Genomic DNA, 22,922 nt, shown 5'->3' on the forward strand with positions numbered 1-22,922 from the left:
TTTTCTTGTTTTTTTCTCTCTCCCTCAGGTCATGTTCGGGTCGCGGACGTTCGCCCCGCCCTCGTTTTTCCAAAGGGAGCGGTCGAGCCGCTTCCAGCCCACGTACCCACAACTACAGACGCAAATCGAGCTCCCTCCCACAATCTGCCTGTCGGATGGAGAGGAGCCGCCGCCCTATAAGGGGCCCTGCACTCTGGCCCTCAGGAGCCCCGAGCAGCAGCTGGAACTGAGCCGCGCCTCTGTGCGAGCTCCGCCCAACCGCACCATATTCGACAGCGACATCATAGACGTTTACGGGCCCAAGCCGCCCAGCACGCATTCGGGCAAGAGCGCCTCGTACGCCCGGCTACAAGGACAAGGGCCGCCTCCTACTTACAGCGAAGTGATTGGTCGGCCCTACCCGAACTCCGCCCCCTCCACCTCTTTCTTGCACCAGCACAGCAATAACACGCCGCCGTCCAATCAGAGGAAGACGACGGACGCACCGCGAGATAAACCGAGCTGATTGGCTGGCCGGCACAAACGCGCAGGCACTGTGCTCCCGGAACTGTGTTTATAAACATGCGAAAGGGGCGCGCGGCTTTCCTCCGAGCACTCACGCCCTTGCACAATTTATAATCCAGAACGATCGAGGAACCAAGCTTATACGAATATTTTTTGTATATTTTTTATTTGTTTTTGCTAGAACTTGTGGCCTCGTGGATGTTTCGCTTGCTGGCTGTTTTGTTCGTTTCTTTTCGCCTTCTTGATCTAAAATAATTCGGCATTTTTGCAGATCGGCGCAAGTTTTTGGATTTGGTTTTTTTTTTGTACATTCGTGCACAAAAACTTTCGTAACCAATCAAAACCCTCGAGTGCCAAGATGTGCGTGTGACTACGCTTCACGTCCAATGCAGAAAAATATAAACGTTGCACTAACTTATTGCTTAAAGATCAGAACTTTTTTATCCTCAATGGTATTTTTTTGTACTTTATTTGATCGTATTCTAGTATTACATTTAGTTTTTGCGTTTTTATTCAGTGAAAATGCCGAATCCTGGTCCAGCCTAGAAATTCCACGACTGACCTACGAGATAGCACTTAAAAATAAAAGAGGTGTTTAAAAAAAACTCCCACAGGCCGAATGACGAGCGCTGGTGCAGACGGACGACGTTTTTCTGACGTTTGTTTTTCATCGTGTCAGAACAGCACTTTAAACTTCTCTCGCTTCAGCTCTGTCATGGCGGTCCGAATGCAAGGGAATCATGGGAAATGTAGTCTTATGCACATCCGCAGTTAATGCATGTGTCTTATTTGTCGAACCTTAATTCGTTTCGCTGTGGGACTCAGTATTTATTCCATTTTTTTACTTATGATTGCATGGCGAAAATAATTCTCTTTCCTCTCGTTCACTCTCAGTTTTTGAGTCGCGCTCTGACAAACGTTAACGTAAAGATACGTTTAGTATTTAATAACACAGTGAGTTTCTAGTTTATATACCTGGCAAAAACATTTCCCTTTATTAATACCACTGTTTTAGCTACATACGATCCCGTGAACAAAACCAGATGATCATTTTCTAGCTTGCTAACCAGCCAACTTGTTAATGCTTGCTTGGTTTTTGGACTTATGTTTATCTTCCTTATCTACTATTAAACATACAATGTACAAATTATAATCCCCATTTTCTGTTACATTTAAAATAAGCACATAGCGGAACTTAGCCAGCTTGCTAGCGTGCTGTTTACCTCACTTGCTAATCAGTCAGCTTGAATTATATCTAAGAAATTTCAGCGTACTTGGTCACACTTAAAATACAAAGTCAGACACGTTTTTTATTTATTAATCCTTTTTATTGCTAACATTTGGAGAGTAAGAAGATTCATATAATTTAATCGACTAGCTATCAGGTTACAAGCGCGCTATCCAGTGTGCATGCTAACAACGAATCCTTAAACCATTTTTCCTCACTTGGTATTCTGCTAGTCGCCAAACCGTTTAGCTTTTCTTAGCTTCTTTATCCCTGTTTTCTGGTACACTGTTACAGATAAGCTAGCCTACTGCAGTTCTAATAGGCTGGTCTGCTAATATTTTAGCCGTATTTTACCTCCTTTCTCCAACTTAAAGTAATCTTATAAAAGCGAGGGTTTAAATGTTCGGTCGCTTGTTGTTGTTTTATTGTTCGCCGCTTGTTTGCCACAAAGTGATAACTTGCTAGCATTCTAACTTGGCGGGATTGATAACTAGCAAGCTAAATTAGGTAATCACATTCAGTCAGCTGGAGTATTCCATTTTATTTGTTAGCAATTGAGCTGTCGGTAATGTAACGATCATTTAATGAACTTTGTTCGAACTTAAACGATTAGTTAGTGATTTAAAAAAGGGAAAGTGAACTTTGATGTGTTAAAAACCGGGTTGGATCACATTCGCCATTAGATTAGCGATTTGTTTGTATTATTCTTTTTGTATTGTGCTAATGCTAGAGCTAATGCTAACGCTGCTCCTGACAGCTTCTTTCACACCCGTGTTCGTTCTTTTGTGAATTTGTTTATGTTCGTTCTGCTTCTTTTTAAATGTTTAGTGTTTTTAGCAGAGGAACGAACACCTCGAGTATCTTTGTTCGTTCGTTTTTAGTTCTTTTTAAGCCATTTTTGCATGTCAATCGAGCAGATTCGGTGCCTAAAAGTCGTGTTAAAGAACTATAGGAGCCCCGTCACTTTGCACTCCTGTCCCCGCGTCCCCACCTTCGTTGTGCCTCACTTTTCCTACGGTGCTTTTTTCACTAGTCCCACTTTGTTTATTCGTACTGTGCTGTATATATCGACATAACTTGAAAATATTATGCACATATTTTTACCCAATGGGTAGAAAAGATACCACAAGAGAAAGAACAAATGTTAATAGTGTAATATAATGTAAAGCGCATATCCAGAGGAGAGGAACTGAACACGCCGGCTTCAGGATTTTGTGAATCCCCTCTTCTCCACTTGTGCTTTCTGTCTTTTGTATGAAAATATAAATAATGCTACAGTATGGTCATATACGTTACAAAAAAAAAACTTCTTATATTTTTTCCTATACGATAAAAACCGTTGAATCTGCTATGTGATGATTATTACACAGGAGAATCTGCTGCTGCCGCCGCTGCTGCTGCTTTTATAACTTCCAGAGACGTTCTTATCATTATTAATGCCAGCGCTTGCCATTTATTTATTTGACTTTTTTATTTAGTGAATTAGATGTTGGAATAATCACGCTAAAAAAAAACCACAACAACCATCAGACAGAAAAACTGTATCATATTTCACCGAACCGACACGAATGCAGACTAAACAATAAAGGTTTTGGATCATTCAGTTCCGTCTGTGTGTGGCTCATTTTTGTTTTTTTCTTTCTCTTTTTCTTATTTTAAATACTCTAAAATTAGCCAAAAAGTACCAGGACACCCCTCAGAATCAGTACATTGATGTGTTTTAGCTACACCAGTAACCAGAACCTTTTTCTGTTTCAGCATTTTCCACTACATGGTATACCGGTGATATCCTCATTAAGCAAACGTCTATCATTTCGTGCTATTACAAAATATAGATCTATCGACATGTGCTACCCGTAGTCTAGTTTTAATAATAAATCGATAAAACTTAAAAATATTTACTATACCTATACATCTGTACCACCGAAGGAAATTTCGATAAGGTAGGACAAATCGACAGAACACTGTTTGGTTCGGTATGTTTTTAAATCCATGATCCTGCATTTAGTGGTTGTTTCCATTGCCAATTCCAATGACCTGTAAGTGTACTGAAGGAGTACAGAATGTTAAATGTAAGCTACATTAAAGATGCTTGTCTAGTCTTGAGCTGGAGTCCAAAGAACTGCTGAAATCCAGCATCAATCCCTGAAGCTCTCAGGAGGCCTCTGGTGGAAGCAGAACCTGCAAGAAGATGCCACCAACACAACAAACACTGCATCCCTGCAGGCCAAAGATTCTTTCCATTTTTTATTTATTTTTGCCATCCAAAATTCTAATGGATTTCACGTTTGCGCTGGCCAAAAGTATGTGGACACTTGTCCGTAGGATTTGTTGAACAGCCCATTCCAAAACACTGGCAACCAAACGGCATTTGTAAGGTCAGACATCAATGTTGGACCAAAACGCCTGGTTCACAGTCGGCACTCTGATTCATTTCAAAGATGCTCAGTAGGGTTGAAGAACCTCGACATGTCTTCAAACACTTAAGCTCTACATTTAATAGGGGTGTCCACATACTTTTGGCCAGTGACTCTTCCCGAGTGTCTAAATCTAAGACTCCTAACTGTTACACTCTGCTTTAAATATTTGAATACATTGAATTTGCTTTGCAAAACATCTAGCCCTGTTATTTGGAGGTGTGAAAAAGTATTCCCCCCCCCCTCTGCCTCCGAATTGCACATTCGTCACATTTAAAGGACGTCAGATCATTAAACACAACGTGATTTTACACAAAGCTACAAAACGAACCCTCTCTACATCACAACAATACAAATGAATGAATGAGTGAATGCATGAATTAATGCCTCTTAAGCGGCGTCTTTATTAAGCGCTTAGTGTTTTTCATCTCATAACTGAAGTGGTGCTGAGGTCTCAGCCTCGCAGGATCATCATTCAGTCTGTTTGGGTTTCTTCCCCAGACCCACTTTGTCTTTGGTCTCCTGCAGTTTTCCCGTGAACTTGTCCTTGGTCTCTTCCATCCTCTCAGAGAAGCGATCCTTGGTCTCCTCCATCTTTTCAGAGATCTTTCCCCTGGTCTCCTCCATCTTCCCCTGCAGGTATTCTTTGACCGGTGGCGGGGTCGACATGTACCCGTGCTTCCTCAGATACTTCACAGAGAGGGACGTACCCCCTAACGTCACCGTGTACCTCGCCGGAGTGGCGATCTGCGGCGCATCAGAGAAAAATTCACCATACAAATTCATTTAGATGTTTGACATTATGGCTATTATCTACTGGATCGGAATCTGCGAGATCTCTTACCTTATACAGAGCGTACGCGGTCAGTGCGTAGCCGCTCTGAGAGTTCTCCAAAAGTTTCACCAGCTTCTCAGGGAACCCGACGTACTCCAGGAACGGCACCAGATTCACTCCTCTGAAGCACAGAAACGTAAAACAAGCACTGAATTAGCAGCTTTGGAATGAATTGGAACATCAACTGAGGCTTTCTTGACCCGCATCAGTGCCCAGCCATACAAATGCAGTCATCTTCTGACTGACCGGGCACAAATTCCCATACGCAGACACACTACGAAGTCTTGAGAAGCTTCTCAGAAGAGCGGCTGCTGACACAGAGGTCACTCTGATTTCATATTATTGTTTTTATGAAATGGGACGTCCGACAAGCTCAGGTGTCCAATTACTTTTGGCCATATAGTGTACAATGTGCATTTTTATTGTATAGAAATTTGTCCTCAGGATTCATGCCACTCAGCCCTCGTGTCTTTCTGACTTTAAACTAAGAGTCGTAGACTTGACCTTCAAGCACTGAGACTTTAAATGAAGGAAACGACAAACCAGAATCTCAAGGATGTGTGTTAGAGTAACAATCTAACCAGGAAAATCAACAGGTCAGAAAAACTGAAACCCCCAACAGAGATTTTGATGTTGATGGTTTAGTGGCAAGTGAATAACTGGACATCTCGATTTCAAGTGTAGAAAGTCCTTAATGTCATGCTTACTTCATAGCACTGTAGTAAAAAGCTCCGAACCAGACGGAGGAGGTCAGCAGGTGGACAGGGATCATGACTTTGCCGTACTGTTTGAAGGATCTCTTAAACCTCTGCACCAGTCCAATAGATTCATCCTGCAAAGGATCAGTGTCTCCACTCTCCCCTGGACCGAGCTGACCATCTCCAGAGGAACTTTTCTGAGAACTAAGGTGGGAGGAGGAAGCGCAGATCCATCGTGATCCAGATCCCGGCTGGTTCTGAGCAACGAGGCGGCCAGGCGATGAAAACTGGGTCTGAAAGAGCAGGGCAACCCGCCTGGCCTCTCGTCCACACAGGAAACGCATCATGTTGTACCACTTATCGGCTCAGAGGTCCCTGTGGGAATCAGAGAGGTACATTTTTATTTATGTAAGGTATACAATTAAAATCCATTAGTATGCACCCACCTTTTACATCATATCCATAACTATGGGCAGTGCCCTTGTGCTAAAATAGCTGAATACACTAGTAAAAAGAGGTGTCCACATACTTCTGAGCATTTAGTATGTCATTTAAGCAGTTAGTATTTACATATTTTCTCTAGTTTAGGTATTTGTAAGCCCTATTTTTTAAAATTTACTGATAAAAAATAATAAACAACTATTTTTCCAAGCAAAACGCGGCTGTGTTCCAAACCGCATGCTACCTCACTATCTAGTATGCGAAATGAGAACCCGCACAATATGTAGTGCACTAATTCCACACACTATTAAGTGCACTAGTATGCGGATTGATACGCAGCCTGAGCCTCCGACATTTAATCTGACCGAACATCTAGTGCAAATTATTCAACAAAAACATACAAAACAATCGCGCAGTTCTAATTATTAAAGCAAGAGATGTTTACGTACATTTATATCCGGTTCCAGCATTTTATATTTTAACTTTTATCCACAGAAACATCGCAAATCGGACTCTATTCTCGCCATGTCCCTTCTGTCATTTTCACATAGCTACGCAATCGCCAGAAATGTGGGCTACACGTAAGCAAAGCATTCTGGGAAATGTAGTATGAAGCATATACACTCGCATTTTGAGAAACTGCTATAAAACTACACTTCCCAAAATGCTTTGCGCTGCCATCGACTGCAAAAAACAAGGTTTATAAAATAGTTATAGAATCGTTTTCATTCAATTTAATCCCTCAAAAAATATTTTAAATAAAAGTTTAATGAATAAATAATGTACGAAACCCTGAAGTACAACACATTAATAATAATAACAGCAATAATAATAATAACACCATATAAAAACAATAACATAAATTGTAATAACGGTAGTTATAGTAATAATAATTATTATTTGGTCACATTTGCAGCAAAATACCATGTTTATGTTTGTTTTCTGTATAATGTGTTATATATTTAACCCTCAGAAAAGGTTTTAAATCGGTTTTACATAAATATTCGTCCTCCTCCCTGCGAATCCTGTCAGTGAGAACTGAACTGGTCCATTTCCGCCCTCTAGTGTTCATACGGCGCACTCGCATGTACAATCGGTCAGCCAATCACAAAGCAGAAGGTGGGATTTTAATGACGTAGCGAGTAAAGAACAGCAGACGCGGGCTTCATGATGGCGGAAGACTCGAGTGAGTAGCACGAAGCTAATCATGTTTAATGGCGTCTTGCAGCGCTTTGTGTGGTTTAAAAGATTTCACGATTTTACACTGACTCGCCCGTGTTGGTTTGGTGTGTTTGGCACACAAACACGCATTTATCCGTTTAAATGTGCACAATGGTTTTCCTTACTTGTTACGCTCATTTAGAGCTGTATCCTAAACGGCACATCATTTGACATGTAGTGCACTACATAGGGTATGGATATTTAATATCGTAGTGTGCTTGTGGAGTGAAGAAGGTGTAATCTGGAATACAGCCTCTTAAAAATTCGACAATTGTAATATGGTGTGTGTGTATATATTTTGAGGTGTTTATATACACACACGCGCACACATTATTTAAAATCAAAATATTAAAAGCTACTTCAGACTCCAATACGTTTAAGTTAGAGCTTAACTTATTAAAGCCTGACAATAATCCATTGATAAATAGTGCACAGAGTGACCGATAGAAAGGCTTCAGTCAGTAATTGTATATCCACTGTTCATTTGTATGGCTTGTATAGCTTATAAAACAATGAATAAACGAACATATCAGATAGGTGTTTCTAATAGAGTGTTTCATGTTGCTCTGACAGTACTAAATGATGTAAAGTAAGGATGTTATATGTTTATTTATTGTTCTGTTTTCTGTTTTGGTAGATGAAGGAAACGGGACGATTCCGTCAGGAGCCGATTGTTTGAGGAAAAGAAAACATGAAGACGACCGAGATGAATTGGTCTCCCCTTCAAAGAAGCTGGTAACGTCCCACACTACAAATACATCTGTGTGTTTTTTCAGTTTGGGGTAATTTTCCACCTCTTGCACCTCTGTGCTGGTCGAGGAGAGCTGAGACTATCACACGACCTCCTCTGGCATGCGTGCAGTCGCAGACTTTATATGGCCACACTATGCAACTTTCAAATCATTCATCACTAGTGCAGGCGCCTCCACCAGGCAGCAGGGGGCGCACTTGTACTCTGGCAATAACCTCCTTCCCTCCCTCCCTCAGGCACAGCCAGTTATACCTGTATTGGCAGTTGTAGCCTAGTGGTTAAGGTACTGGACTAGTAATCAAAAGGTCACTGGTTCAAGCCTCACCACTGCCAGGTTGCTACTGTTGGGCCCTTGAGCAAGGCCCTTAACACTCAATTGCTCAGACTGTACACTGTAATGTAAGTCACTTTGGACAAAAGCATCTGCTAAATGCCGAAAATGTAAATGTAAACAGCCTGCCAGCCTGAGAATGCCTCCCAGTGTAGTCGTATCCAATTCCTGGAGCCCCCTGCACCAATCGCTGCAGAGAGCAGTATAGCGTACTGAGAGTCACACACTAATATCTTTAAATATTTCCTTGGCCAGCCAGCAGAGGTCATCATCGCAGCAGCAGCCAGAAACCCAGAAACCTGAAATGGTAGGCAGTGGGCTGGCACCATGTCGAACGGGGTTGTGGGTTGTGTTCACGGCTGCCGCTGTTCCTGTTCCAGTGTCGATTCCCTGCGTACCAGTGTTGTGAATTGTTCCTGTTGCTCTGTGTGTGTTGTAGGACACGGGAGAGGGTCACAGTCGCAAAGTAGCTTCACACTACAACTCTCTGCAGGAATGTGGACTAGTGGAGCGCAACAAGAGCAGAATCGTTCACATGCGCAACTTCAACAACTGGATGAAGAGCGTACTGATCGGTAAACGCAGCCCACACTCTGACCCCGAGTACGGAACGTACTGATCGGCTGTTCCACTGTAACGTTCCAGATGTTCTTTCCAGGCGAGATCCTGGATACGGTGAGGAGGGACCGGAGGGAGGTGTCCGTCTTGGATCTGGGATGTGGGAAGGGAGGAGATCTGCTCAAGTGGAGGAAAGGACGCATCAGCAGGCTGGTGTGTGCAGGTAGATCAAACCTCCCAGGGCTCTAGTGTGCGACCAATTTCTCAATGGTGCGACTGAAAAAAATCTGAGGTGGCACCGGTGCGACCAGCCGTTCGAGGGGAAAAGAAAGTCTCGGTGACTCTGAAAGTCTCGGGTGCAACAACAGACACACGTTAGATCCATATCTAATCATATCTAATCATATCTATATGTCTAACCAATCAGAGATAGTGAAGGGCGGGACCGGCGTCATCAACAGTAAGCGTTACACAGCGAAAGTTAAGAGCAGTAATATCATGGCGGAGTGTGTAGAATATGTGTGAGCATCTGTGCTGCTGTTACAGATGTTGTTTTTTATGTAAAAACATCAATCCAATCAAATATCGGTGATGAGAAGACGTGACGTGTTCGTCTCAGTTGTTGTTTTCTTTAGTTCACTGACGTGAGAAGAGTTTTGCGCTTCGCTTTCACCGCGACTCTCGACGTAAACGACCGATTTGCTCAGCGCTCGACTCGAGAGATAAAACATCATTAAAGTTCCACGATACAAACAAACAAACATCTGTGTGAAATAACCATCAAACCCAGTCTAACAGCTCCACATGTATCTGTGTTTAGCTGGATTTACTTCACGTTAAGCGGTGTTCGTTCTGTCCGGGTCACTGTTACCACGTCATATCACACAGTTCATGATTTTTTAAGGCACTTTAAAAATATCAGCAGCAAACTGACTCAAAATGTAATAATGTCATGTAGCCTATGTCAATAATATGCGTCTCCTTACTGCATTAATCGTATGTAATATTCTTATCATTAAATGAGATTTGAAGCCCTTAAAACACTTGCACTGTTAATTTAGATTTTCTTTTTATTTCATTTATCTTGAGTTTAAATTTAAAAGCTCAGTGAAGCACTTTAAGCACCAACACTTTTTCAGTAAGTTACCTTTCCTGTAGAATTGTGCTTCAAATAAAGAACTTCATGTTGACCAGATTGTTCGTTAATCATTTATAAGTCAATACTGCCTATATGGACAGCGAAAGAAAAAAAAAGTGAACCTGTAAAACTGAGGTGTTGAATGCGATGAGGTCGAAAATTTGGGTGCGCCTAACTTTTGTGCTGGTGCACCTAAGAAAAAAAGTTAGGCGCACCAGTGCAACCAGTGCAAAAAGTTAGTCTTAGAGCCCTGCCTCCATAATTCTCAACCTCTGAGATTTAAGGAGCATCTGGTTGGTTGGTTGGTTGGTTGTATTACAACTAGGAGCACTGTACTTTTGCTCTTGAAACGTTCCTATTCTAGACTCTGAAGCCACTACGACTAAGAATGAAGCAACTACTGGGAATAATATAATGAATAAATAATGTAGTGGTCATCTTCTTGCTGGTGGCGTGGGTTCCATGAAGACGTCAGAGGTTTTGGTTCATTTGCACGATTGCCAAATTCTGACTCCACCTTTAGTATGTTGTAGTGAAATTTGAGATATATCAGACCAGGCAGCATCATTTCAGTCAGTGTCAGTAAACCTGTGCCCACTGTAGCCCCTCTTGTTACCCGTCTGCCAAGGTCACTTGTGCAATCCCACTCCGCACACTGTGTTCCGGTCCTTCTATAAAAGTGTCTGTAGGGGGAGCTGGGTGAGGGTGAGGGTGAGGGTGAGGGTGCGTCACAGATCAGCACTCTGAACTCTGTGGAGATCTGCAGCTCCGGTCTGAATTTACATCAAGCGTCGGTGGTTTTTGTTTAGGACTCTGGTGTTTTAGTGAGATTTGTTACCACTGTGTGGTGGCACGGTGGCTCGGTGGGTAGCACTGTCCTGGGTTTGCATGTTTGCATGTTCTCCCCGTGTCTGTGTGGGTTTCCTCCGGGAGCTCCGGTTACCTCCCACTGTTCAAAGACGTGCAGTCAGGATGACGAGACACAAAATTGTACGTGCCTGTGTTTTGATATTAAACTGGAACTGATGAATCTGATATACCTGTGTGTGTGTGTGTGTGTGTGTGTGTGTGTGTGTTGCAGACATCGCGGCGGTGTCGGTGGAGCAGTGTCAGCAGCGCTACGATGACATGAAGAGGAGGAGTCACCCCAGCGAGCGCATCTTCAGCGCCGAGTTCATCACCGCCGACTGCACCAAGGTTCTTACACACACACACACACACACACACACACACACACTGGCTAACATTACACACCTTCTAGCGTCTAGAGTCTTATCGACTGAACCAGAACTTTGGTACCAGAACCTGTCTACTGGTATGTATTAATATAAGCGACTCCGGTTTAAATGCCGCTGTGATCCATAAATTCATTTTGTGCCGTCCTCCTGTTGGTGCATTTCATGCCAGCGCTCACACGGTCACGATTTTAATCCTAAGTTCTCGGGTGTGTAGCACTGTCGCTTCAGCAAGAAGGTCCTGGGCTTGATCCCCACTTTTGCATGTTCTCCCCGTGTCTGCATGGGTTTCCTTTAGGAGCTCCGGTTTCCTCCCACAGTGCAGAAACATGCAAGCGAGGCGAGTCGGTGATACGAAATTGTCCGTGATGTTAAACCTTGATATTCATCTGAGCTTTTGATCGGCCGACTTGGCTGCACCATCACCGCGCTGGCCAAGGGGAGCCGAGACTAACACGTGCACCCGTCCAAATCCGAGAGCCGTGTTGTGCTGCCTGGACCGGACGTTAGAGGTCATCTGTGGTCGGTGAACTGGAAGGTTCCACCTTATCAGGAGCTGATCTATATATGCTAGAGCTCTCGGGGTTTATAGGAACATGCAAGCAAACCTGTTCAGCACTAACGATCATGCAAAAATAATAATAATAATAATAATAATAATGTGAAACGTGTGTGTGTGTAGGAGCTGCTGAGTGAGAAGCTGAGCGACCCCGAGCAGCAGTTTGACGTCTGTAGCTGTCAGTTTGTCTATCATTATTCCTTCGAGAGCCACAAACAGGCCGAGACCATGATGAGGAACGCCTGTGAGAAGCTCCGGCCGGGCGGGTTCTTCATCGGGACCACTCCGGACTCCTACGAGCTGGTGTAAACAACACACACACACACACGCGTATACACACACGACTGATAGTTAAACCCTTTATATAACGGGTATCTGTGCCGTCATGCCGCTGGAGGACGCCCGTGTTGATTGACGAGCTCTGTGATTCATAATTCGTCGCTGCCCGTCAGTTCGTAGAGGAACAGGCGGCGCTTCCTGAGGCGTCTCTGTACTTCTGAAAAACCCCCCAAACGTTTCCGCGTGACACCAGACGTCATTCACGCGTCGGTTCAGAGAGAATACGGTATATGGTGTGTTTTTTGTTCATAACCTGAGCTGTCGCCCTGGTCCGCAGGAGGCGCCTGGAGGAGTCCGACTCGAACAGCTTCGGGAACGAGGTGTACCGCGTGACCTTCCAGAAGAAAAGCGAGTACCCGCTGTTCGGCTGTCAGTACGATTTCCACCTGGAGGGCGTGGTGGACGTCCCCGAGTTTCTGGTCTACTTCCCTCTCTTTGTAGAGTGAGTCTTCTTCTAAATCTGCTTCTCCTGTACGTCAGAACCATCCCTCAAAATGTGCGTGACTGGGTAGCTCTGGAACATCTAAGGTTGAGGGATCTATGATCAGGGATCAGGGTCAAGCGCCCCAGACTGTTCCTGGGTTCGATTCCCAGGTGCACAGTCTGGGTCCTTTCTGTGTCGAGTTTGCATGTTCTCTGTGTGGGTTTCCTCTGGGTCCAGTCCAAATTAAGAAGCCCCACCCTGGCCAGGTTGTCACTTTTGGGCCCTTGAGCAAGGCCCTTAATTCTCAATTACTTAGACTGTATACTGTCACAGTAGTGTAAGTATGTAAAATATAAATGTATACGCTCTCTGATTAGCATAAAGTCCCTAAGGGACTTTGATCAGGACCAGGTTGCTATGATCAGACGACTGGGTTGAACTATTTCCCAGCATAGAGGATCATAATGTGTGGAACCAGCAGGGGGCAGTCTTGGATTTAAAGTGAGGGGTCGATAAAATACCATGAACTTCTGCCACTTGCACAAGCCCCGATCAGATCTAGGGGAGCCGGATCACCAGACGCCCCCTTTGACACGTGTTTGGTTCCCAGGTAGAGTCGTATCACGCATGGAGAGCCATGCTAATATTCCTCTTGGGGAAGGGGGGGGGGGGGCACGCCCATTTCAAACTTGCACAAGTAGCATGTTTCAGGAGTTACTACTACTTTATTTTGATCAGGGAGGGCGTGACGGGCCCCCGGTTTCTTTGGAAACACTGGACACAGGGCAGGAGTTCACCGCATTGCTCTCTGTATTCCACTTGTGACTACTGCGATTAGACAGTGCAGCGTACGGCTTTACCTCCCCCAGGCACAGCCAGTAGTGTCTGAAAATGTAATGCGTCATAAAATACCCTTGGGTGGGTCGTAACCCAAAAAAATGCATAGAAAAATAATAATAATTGTTAAATAAATAAATAAATAAATAAACAAACAAAACTGGCACATAAACACAAAATGAATTTGTAAATGTATGCCCCCTTGTGGATGCTTTACATTACAGATGGTGAACCACAGTGGGACCAGATTGCCAGATTTTTATTTATTTATTTATTTTTCTATTTTATTTTCTCCCAGTTTAGTGTAGTCAATTTGTCTTCCACTGCTTGGGGATCCCTGTTTGTGGTTGAGGTGGGTATATTGCGCCGACCTGCGAGGAACCCTTTTTCACCCGTGCACTCTGCACAGGCGCCTCTATATCTGCTAATCAGGGTCCTTACACAGCGTTTGAAGACCCCACCCACATAGTCCGGTCATCCCGCCCTAGCAGAACCGTGTCTGCTGCCGGCACTGCCAATTATGCCCGCTAGATAGATTTTAGTTTGTGTTTGTGTGATAATCATGGACAGAATGCAGGTAGCTGCATAAAAAACCCTGTCATACGCCATGCTTTCAGAACTGGCTTGAGTGGGCAGCAGGAAACCTGAGCAGGGGGGGCCAACTCGAACCCCCGGGGCATGCTGCTCGGCTGTACTCGGTCTGACTGCTGTACCGCCGTACAACAAATAAACCGAAAATGAATCGTAGCAACATTCTTCCCTGTTACTCTTAATTATTCTGGACGTTTAAGTTTAAGAGAGGCTTTATTGTCATTTCAGCTCTAAACGGGTACAATATACACCGTACAGGTAAACGAACAGTATAATAAATACAGAGGACGTTTCTAATCTAATGTAATTGAGGGAGACGAGAGCAGAGACGTGATATTTGCTTCGTTTACACCGCTCTGTTGATCAGAATGGCGAAGAAGTACAAGATGCGCCTGGTGTATAAGAGGACGTTCCATCAGTTCTTCGAGGAGAAGGTGAAGGACCAGAGGAATAAGGTTCTGCTGCAGAGGATGCAGGGATTGGAGGTACGTGCACGTGTTTCTCACTCACTTTGGGGACAGTGGTATCCTAGTGGGTGGAGCTTTGGGCTCGGAAGATTGGCGGTTCAAATCCAGGCTCTGTGTCTGCTCCAGGGGCGCCGTACGATGGCTGACCCTGCGCTCTGACCCCAGCTTCCAAACAAGCTGCGATGTGTGAAGAAAGAATTCCATAGTACTGTACAACTGTACAGGTCCTTCTCAAAAAATTAGCATATTGTGATAAAGTTCATTATTTTCCATAATGTAATGATAAAAATTAAACTTTCATATATTTTAGATTCATTGCACACCAACTGAAATATTTCAGGTCTTTTATTGTTTTAATACTGATGATTTTGGCATACAGCTCATGAAAACCCAAAATTCCTATCTCCAAAAATTAGCATATCATGAAAAGGTTCTCTAAACGAGCTATTAACCTAATCATCTGAATCAACGAATTAACTCTAAACACCTGCAAAAGATTCCTGAGGCTTTTAAAAACTCCCAGCCTGGTTCATTACTCAAAACTGCATTCATGGGTAAGACTGCCGACCTGACTGCTGTCCAGAAGGCCATCATTGACACCCTCAAGCAAGAGGGTAAGACACAGAAAGAAATTTCTGAACGAATAGGCTGTTCCCAGAGTGCTGTATCAAGGCACCTCAGTGGGAAGTCTGTGGGAAGGAAAAAGTGTGGCAGAAAACGCTGCACAACGAGAAGAGGTGACCGGACCCTGAGGAAGATTGTGGAGAAGGGCCGATTCCAGACCTTGGGGGACCTGCGGAAGCAGTGGACTGAGTCTGGAGTAGAAACATCCAGAGCCACCGTGCACAGGCGTGTGCAGGAAATGGGCTACAGGTGCCGCATTCCCCAGGTCAAGCCACTTTTGAACCAGAAACAGCGGCAGAAGCGCCTGACCTGGGCTACAGAGAAGCAGCACTGGACTGTTGCTCAGTGGTCCAAAGTACTGTTTTCGGATGAAAGCAAATTTTGCATGTCATTCGGAAATCAAGGTGCCAGAGTCTGGAGGAAGACTGGGGAGAAGGAAATGCCAAAATGCCTGAAGTCCAGTGTCAAGTACCCACAGTCAGTGATGGTCTGGGGTGCCATGTCAGCTGCTGGTGTTGGTCCACTGTGTTTTATCAAGGGCAGGGTCAATGCAGCTAGCTATCAGGAGATTTTGGAGCACTTCATGCTTCCATCTGCTGAAAAGCTTTATGGAGATGAAGATTTCATTTTTCAGCACGACCTGGCACCTGCTCACAGTGCCAAAACCACTGGTGAATGGTTTACTGACCATGGTATTACTGTGCTCAATTGGCCTGCCAACTCTCCTGACCTGAACCCCATAGAGAATCTGTGGGATATTGTGAAGAGAAAGTTGAGAGACACAAGACCCAACACTCTGGATGAGCTTAAGGCCGCTATCGAAGCATCCTGGGCCTCCATAACACCTCAGCAGTGCCACAGGCTGATTGCCTCCATGCCACGCCGCATTGAAGCAGTCATTTCTGCAAAAGGATTCCCGACCAAGTATTGAGTGCATAACTGAACATAATTATTTGAAGGTTGACTTTTTTTGTATTAAAAACACTTTTCTTTTATTGGTCGGATGAAATATGCTAATTTTTTGAGATAGGAATTTTGGGTTTTCATGAGCTGTATGCCAAAATCATCAGTATTAAAACAATAAAAGACCTGAAATATTTCAGTTGGTGTGCAATGAATCTAAAATATATGAAAGTTTAATTTTTATCATTACATTATGGAAAATAATGAACTTTATCACAATATGCAAATTTTTTGAGAAGGACCTGTATATGTATATATGACAAAAAAAAAAGTATATCTTCTATCTTCTAATCGCTCTGTCTCGCCGTCCTCGCTTTGATCGGCCTCTTTGTCTTCGTGGTCCCAATTCACACGCCGGAAAGCTGTGAAACATTTGAATCTTGAATTTTGGCTTTCGGATGTGTGGAAATGATGTGAATTCGAGCTCAGGCGGTCGAGATTGATCGGGATTGATGCTCGCTCTGATTGCGGGGTGAGACAGAAATGCCGTCCCTCCCTCTCGGAGAGCGAAATAATTATACTCCTCCAGCCACGAGAGGCGTCGTCATCACCGCCATTCAGACTCTTCTGACGGTGTGAGATGTGTTTTCATCTCTCCTCACCCGTCAGTCCATTAATATTTGGCTTTCTGATTTAGTCTGTGTGTGTGTGTGTGTGTTTGTTTTTCTTTCCGTCCCTGTTAGTGATTCTCCCTCTCTCTATTTCTGAGTGCTGGGATGAAAGTGTTAACACTGTGTGTGTGTGTGTGTGTGTGTGTGTGTGTTGCTATAGCAATACCCGGCGGATGACCGAAGTAGGTTGGCATCAGACACTACGGGGGAGTACGATCACGCCGAGAGGAGAACGCAGAGCCCCGGGATCTCGCTGCCACTGGTACAAACGCATCACACGGCTTGTAATGCAGATGATTAGAACGGTGATGTACATGGGTAATGTAACTGAAAGTACCCAGAACTTACTGGGAGCCGGAGGGGAGCTCAAAACTGGTGCAATTACGACCTCTGCTGGCTGATCGATGGCGCTGCACGGAGTGAATGCTGATCAGGGTGTGGCTCTCTGCACACAAAGCCGATCGGCGTATGAACGCACCTCGTGCAGGTTAATAAATGCAGTCGGGTGCCTCGCGCGCGCCGGAGGGGGCGTGTGTCGGTCTCGCTCTTCTCAATCAGCAGTGGGGATCAGCATCAGTAGAGAGGAAACGTAATGCAGTCGGGTAATTGGACGCGCTTAAAGTCGGGAGAAAATGCTTAAACAAAAACGCTTAATAAAAATACCTATAAACACAATAAACTACACGAGATTCACCCCAACGTCAGGAATAAACCAAAAATACATGATGGAAAACGTACGGTCCAGGTTCTCTACCCTCAAACCCTGCGTCGTGACCCTTATGCCAAGTTCACACTACACGACTGGATCTTTTGCACTCGGGAGTCTTTCAGGTCGGTGTGTATTTCACTCTACACGACTGATCGGCGATAGAGGGTTTCACACTACAACTGGAATCACAGGTGAGCTTCTCTGCTCTCCCAAATATCTGTCACGAAAACACACGTGAGAAGTGACGAGGGGTTTAATGACACCACGTCCAAAAATGCACGTCAACAAGTAGCGAGCGATCAAAGTTTGTGCGCTGATGTGCAGCGTAAAAACAAGAAGGAAAAATAAATGAATCTGAGTGGATTTGGCAACACGAGCAGCATGGATTGTTCCATAGTGAGTTGGAGGTTAGTTAAAATTTTTGCAATGCAGCGTGGGTGTTTTGTAGAGAACGATCAGGTCAGAAATACTGTAAAACGTGTGTGTGCTGATGTGTTCTGATATAAACTATATTACGCTCCTGTCCCACCTGTTTACACTCCTCTCCTGCGTTTCCCCTCACATCGTATCCTGAGTTCTCATTGGCTGTTCGACACAGCACTCATTGCCAGACGTGCAACTCGGATCAGATATCTGACGACCAGCTGCCGAGCGAAAATCTGGGCAAAAAAGTCGTGTAGTGTGAACCTGAACCGGGTATAAGGTGGGTCACCAGCCAAAAAAATAGCTTGCAGAGGAAAATAATAATTAAATAAACTTGTATGCAAATGCCCCCTTGTGGAGGCTTTATGTTACATCTTGTATAGAGAGAGTAAGATGCATAGTGTTGCTTGGGTCGCTTGAAAAAACGTTTGAAAAACGCTGATCTACACTAGAGGTAGAATAAACCGTTCCAGACTGCCACACCCACACTTAATACGAGGAGAAGAGCCCAGAATTGGTAAAGACACCCATCACCATAAAATACATCCTGCACGAATACCCAAGGTACAACAGTGGAAAACAAAGACGACACACCCGATACATTAAAATAAACTCTCACACAAGGTAATACAGTAATAATAGTAGACTGAAAACATATACAGTGTATCACAAAAGTGAGTACACCCCTCACATGTCTGCAAATATTTCATTATATCTTTTCATGGGACAACACTATAGACATGAAACTTGGATATAACTTAGAGTAGTCAGTGTACAGCTTGTATAGCAGTGTAGATTTACTGTCTTCTGAAAATAACTCAACACACAGCCATTAATGTCTAAATAGCTGGCAACATAAGTGAGTACACCCCACAGTGAACATGTCCAAATTGTGCCCAAATGTGTCGTTGTCCCTCCCTGGTGTCATGTGTCAAGGTCCCAGGTGTAAATGGGGAGCAGGGCTGTTAAATTTGGTGTTTTGGGTACAATTCTCTCATACTGGCCACTGGATATTCAACATGGCACCTCATGGCAAAGAACTCTCTGAGGATGTGAGAAATAGAATTGTTGCTCTCCACAAAGATGGCCTGGACTATAAAAAGATTGCTAACACCCTGGAACTGAGCTACAGCATGGTGGCCAAGGTCATACAGCGGTTTTCCAGGACAGGTTCCACTCGGAACAGGCTTCGCCAGGGTCGACCAAAGAAGTTGAGTCCACGTGTTCGGCGTCATATCCAGAGGTTGGCTTTAAAAAATAGACACATGAGTGCTGCCAGCATTGCTGCAGAGGTTGAAGATGTGGGAGGTCAGCCTGTCAGTGCTCAGACCATACGCCGCACACTGCATCAACTCGGTCTGCATGGTCGTCATCCCAGAAGGAAGCTGACGCACAAGAAAGCCCGCAAACAGTTTGCTGAAGACATGCAGTCCAAGAACATGGATTACTGGAATGCCCTGTGGTCTGACGAGACCAAGATAAACTTGTTTGGCTCAGATGGTGTCCAGCATGTGTGGTGGCGCTCTGGTGAGAAGTACCAAGACAACTGTATCTTGCCTACAGTCAAGCATGGTGGTGGTAGCATCATGGTCTTGGGCTGCATTAGTGTTGCTGGCACTGGGGAGCTGCGGTTCATTGAGGGAAACATGAATTCCAACATGTACTGTGACATTCTGAAACAGAGCATGATCCCCTCCCTTCGAAAACTGGGCCTCATGGCAGTTTTCCAACAGGATAACGACCCCAAACACAACCTCCAAGATGACAACTGCCTTGCTGAGGAAGCTGAAGGTAAAGGTGATGGACTAAACCCAATTGGGCACCTGTGGCGCATCCTCAAGTGGAAGGTGGAGGAGTTCAAGGTGTCTAACATCCACCAGCTCCGTGATGTCATCATGGAGGGGTGGAAGAGGATTCCAGTAGCAACCTGTGCAGCTCTGGTGAATTCCATGCCCAGGAGGGTTAAGGCAGTGCTGGATAATAATGGTGGTCACACAAAATATTGACACTTTGGGCACAATTTGGACATGTTCACTGTGGGGTGTACTCACTTACGTTGCAGCTATTTAGACATTAATGGCTGTGTGTTGAGTTATTTTCAGAAGACAGTAAATCTACACTGCTATACAAGCTGTACACTGACTACTCTAAATTATATCCAAGTTTTATTTCTATAGTGTTGTCCCATGAAAAGATATAATAAAATATTTGCAGAAATGTGAGGGGTGTACTCACTTTTGTGATACACTGTATATGTACAATACAAGACCGATAAAACTAGCATAAAACATCGATCCATGCCGTGAATATCATAAATGTGACAACATGGCGTAGTAAATAGAAACGATCACAATTTTGCAGCTTGGGCACAAATTAAAGATGGAACGTGGAACATGCGGACACTGAAACCAAGGGAAAAAGAGACCTGAGACACAGAGACCTGAACAAGGCACGTGGTCCCATCTAAACAGAGCTAACGCAGACGGAGCGAAGCTTAACACACAGAGAAAACGTCGTGTAGGACAAAGTATGGAACTCGTATAAAGGACCGAACTCAGAAGTGCGAATCTTTCAATCTTTGGACCTTCAAAGCAAAACAGACCTCCAACTTTTAGGTGTCCAAATGTTAGACGCAGATGGAGCAGTCGGGTCCTTTCTGTGTGGAGTTTCGCATGTTCTTCCCAGTGTCTGCATACGTTTCCTCCCACAGTACACAGACGCTGATGGTGCCCGACATTGAACTTAAAAACGATCACTTTCGAATCCTAATTTCCTACACACACTTCTTAGCATATAAAACAGCTCGAGAGTTGCAGGCCGGCCGAGTGAATCGGAAGGTCGCGGGTCCAAGCCCGAGCACCTCCGGGGCCGCCGCTGTACGGCTTTCGAATAGGGCCATAAATCCTCGTCTGCCACGGCGCACTGAATCACGTCATGCAGCACGCATGCTAAAACACGCTCACTGTTGGGTACCGTGCTGATGTGTGTGTGTGTGTGTGTGTTTGTGTCTTCACAGGGAACAATGTCCAAATCCGAGTGGGAGGCCACAAGTACGTACTGCATCACTGCTTCCTTTACATTTATGTTACCCCCATGACCAAAAGTATGTGGACATCCCACCTAACTAACAGGTTCTGGTGTTTCCATAAGGGCACCTTGTGGAAGAATCGGAATGTTGACTGAATGGGCAGAATGGCGTATGATGGACCGAACGTTGGGTGCTTGGGTGGCACGGCGGGTTTAGATCTCAGGCATTCGGGTTTAAATCTCATGTCTGCTACTGTCTGGCCAAGCACTTACACAGACGCGATTGGCTGCGTCTCAGGGTGGGCAGGTTGAAAGGGCCTTCCCTAAACTGTTCCTGTGAAGTTGAGAGCGTTAGCAGGGGTGTCCGCAGATGTACGTGTACACCGTTTCTAATACTTGAATGTAGTCGTTTCTGCCACATTCGTTGCTAACGGGTTTATAAGAATGATAAGAGGTGAATGATGTGCTGTTAACACTCTGGCAACAGTTTAGGGAAGTCCCCTTTCTCTCTTAGCATAATAATAATAATAATAATGCTAAATGTTGGTGTGGTTCAGTATTCAGGGATAACTTTGCTTATTTAATATGATATTGTTTTGTAAATGTGAATACACTTACATAGGTTGTGTGTGTGTGTGTGTGTGTGTGTGTGTGTGTGTGTGTGTGTTGCAGGTATCTACCTGGTGTTTGTGTTTGAGAAGATGGCCTGAACTGGAATGACCAGCGACATCATGTTTTATTCTTTTTTTTTAATTTTATTTTCTATTAGTTTCTTTTTGGACGATTCTGTACGAGTCAAATAGCTTGTGAGTGTGTGTGTCAGTGTGTGTGTCAGTGTGTGTGTCAGTGTGTGTGTGTGTGTCAGTGTGTGTGTCAGTGTGTGTGTCAGTGTGTGTGTGTGTCAGTGTGTGTGTGTGTGTCAGTGTGTGTGTGTGTGTCAGTGTGTGTGTGTCAGTGTGTGTGTGTCAGTGTGTGTGTGTCAGTGTGTGTGTGTGTGTGTCAGTGTGTGTGTGTGTCTGTGTGTGAGTGTGTGTGTGTCAGTGTGTGTCAGTGTGTGTCAGTGTGTGTGTCAGTGTGTGTGTGTCAGTGTGTGTGTGTGTGTCAGTGTGTGTGTGTGTGTCAGTGTGTGTGTGTGTCAGTGTGTGTGTGTGTGTCAGTGTGTGTGTGTCAGTGTGTGTGTCAGTGTGTGTGTGTGTGTCTGTGTGTGTGAGTGTGTGTCAGTGTGTGTGTGTCAGTGTGTGTGTGTGTGTGTGTCAGTGTGTGTGTGTGTGTGTCAGTGTGTGTGTCAGTGTGTGTGTGTGTGTGTGTGTGTGTGTGTGTGTCAGTGTGTGTGTGTGTCAGTGTGTGTGTGTGTCAGTGTGTGTGTGTCAGTGTGTGTGTGTCAGTGTGTGTCTGTGTGTGTGTCAGTGTGTGTGTGTGTGTCTGTGTGTGTGAGTGTGTGTGTCAGTGTGTGTGTGTCAGTGTGTGTGTGTCAGTGTGTGTGTCAGTGTGTGTGTGTGTGTCAGTGTGTGTGTCAGTGTGTGTGTGTGTGTGTGTGTGTGTGTGTGTCAGTGTGTGTGTGTGTCAGTGTGTGTGTGTGTCAGTGTGTGTGTGTGTCAGTGTGTGTGTGTCAGTGTGTGTGTGTCAGTGTGTGTGTCAGTGTGTGTGTGTGTGTCTGTGTGTGTGTCAGTGTGTGTGTCAGTGTGTGTGTGTGTGTGTGTGTGTGTGTGTCAGTGTGTGTGTGTGTGTGTCAGTGTGTGTGTGTCAGTGTGTGTGTGTGTGTGTGTGTCAGTGTGTGTGTGTGTCAGTGTGAGCGGAGAGAACGAACAGGCTTGAATTTATTTCATGAATAAGTATGTGGCACATGCCAATATTCTTTTTCTTTTTTTTTATCATGGTAAGATGTACTATACAGCCAAAAGTATGTGGACACCCTCTTTATTATTGATGATATAAACAATAATATTAAATAAACGAACCCTGTTGAATGTCTTTGGGATGAATTGGAACGC

General features: G+C 44.5%; 3 protein-coding genes across 4 annotated transcripts in view; 2 read left to right on the forward strand and 1 right to left on the reverse strand.

The window, feature by feature from the left end:
• The window catches only part of ldlrad4a (low density lipoprotein receptor class A domain containing 4a), a 24,604-nt gene extending 21,269 nt beyond the window's left edge, over positions 1 to 3,335 (forward strand). Inside the window, exon 4 of the mRNA XM_063009338.1 lies at positions 29 to 3,335. Coding sequence (XP_062865408.1) covers positions 29 to 505 — 477 coding nt within the window. The 3' untranslated portion in view covers positions 506 to 3,335. The remainder of the gene's footprint in view (positions 1 to 28) is intronic.
• A 631-nt stretch (positions 3,336 to 3,966) lies between these two features.
• On the reverse strand, positions 3,967 to 7,178 carry fam210aa (family with sequence similarity 210 member Aa). 2 transcript variants are annotated; one of them, XM_063009352.1, is made up of 4 exons: positions 7,120 to 7,178; positions 5,692 to 6,057; positions 4,994 to 5,105; positions 3,967 to 4,896 (listed from the first exon to the last, which is right to left on the reverse strand). In XM_063009352.1, exons 2-4 carry the CDS (start codon positions 6,027 to 6,029, stop codon positions 4,621 to 4,623), a joined length of 726 nt encoding a protein of 241 aa, XP_062865422.1. In that variant the 5' UTR covers positions 6,030 to 6,057; positions 7,120 to 7,178; the 3' UTR covers positions 3,967 to 4,620. The 2 variants fall into 2 exon arrangements, with proteins under 2 accessions (XP_062865422.1, XP_062865415.1); XM_063009345.1 differs by lacking the exon at positions 7,120 to 7,178 and adding an exon at positions 6,573 to 6,680.
• Positions 7,179 to 7,262: 84 nt separating this feature from the next.
• Positions 7,263 to 22,902, forward strand: rnmt (RNA (guanine-7-) methyltransferase). The gene is made up of 11 exons (XM_063009328.1): positions 7,263 to 7,309; positions 7,982 to 8,079; positions 8,866 to 9,001; positions 9,085 to 9,207; positions 11,204 to 11,319; positions 12,040 to 12,221; positions 12,533 to 12,697; positions 14,475 to 14,592; positions 16,933 to 17,034; positions 20,921 to 20,954; positions 21,604 to 22,902. The coding sequence occupies exons 1-11, from the start codon at positions 7,291 to 7,293 to the stop codon at positions 21,639 to 21,641; spliced, it is 1,131 nt and encodes a 376-aa protein (XP_062865398.1). The 5' UTR covers positions 7,263 to 7,290; the 3' UTR covers positions 21,642 to 22,902.
• Positions 22,903 to 22,922: the final 20 nt, after the last annotated feature.

Source organism: Trichomycterus rosablanca, chromosome 2 (genome assembly GCF_030014385.1).
Source record: "Trichomycterus rosablanca isolate fTriRos1 chromosome 2, fTriRos1.hap1, whole genome shotgun sequence".
In the NCBI taxonomy this organism is placed as follows: domain Eukaryota; kingdom Metazoa; phylum Chordata; class Actinopteri; order Siluriformes; family Trichomycteridae; genus Trichomycterus; species Trichomycterus rosablanca.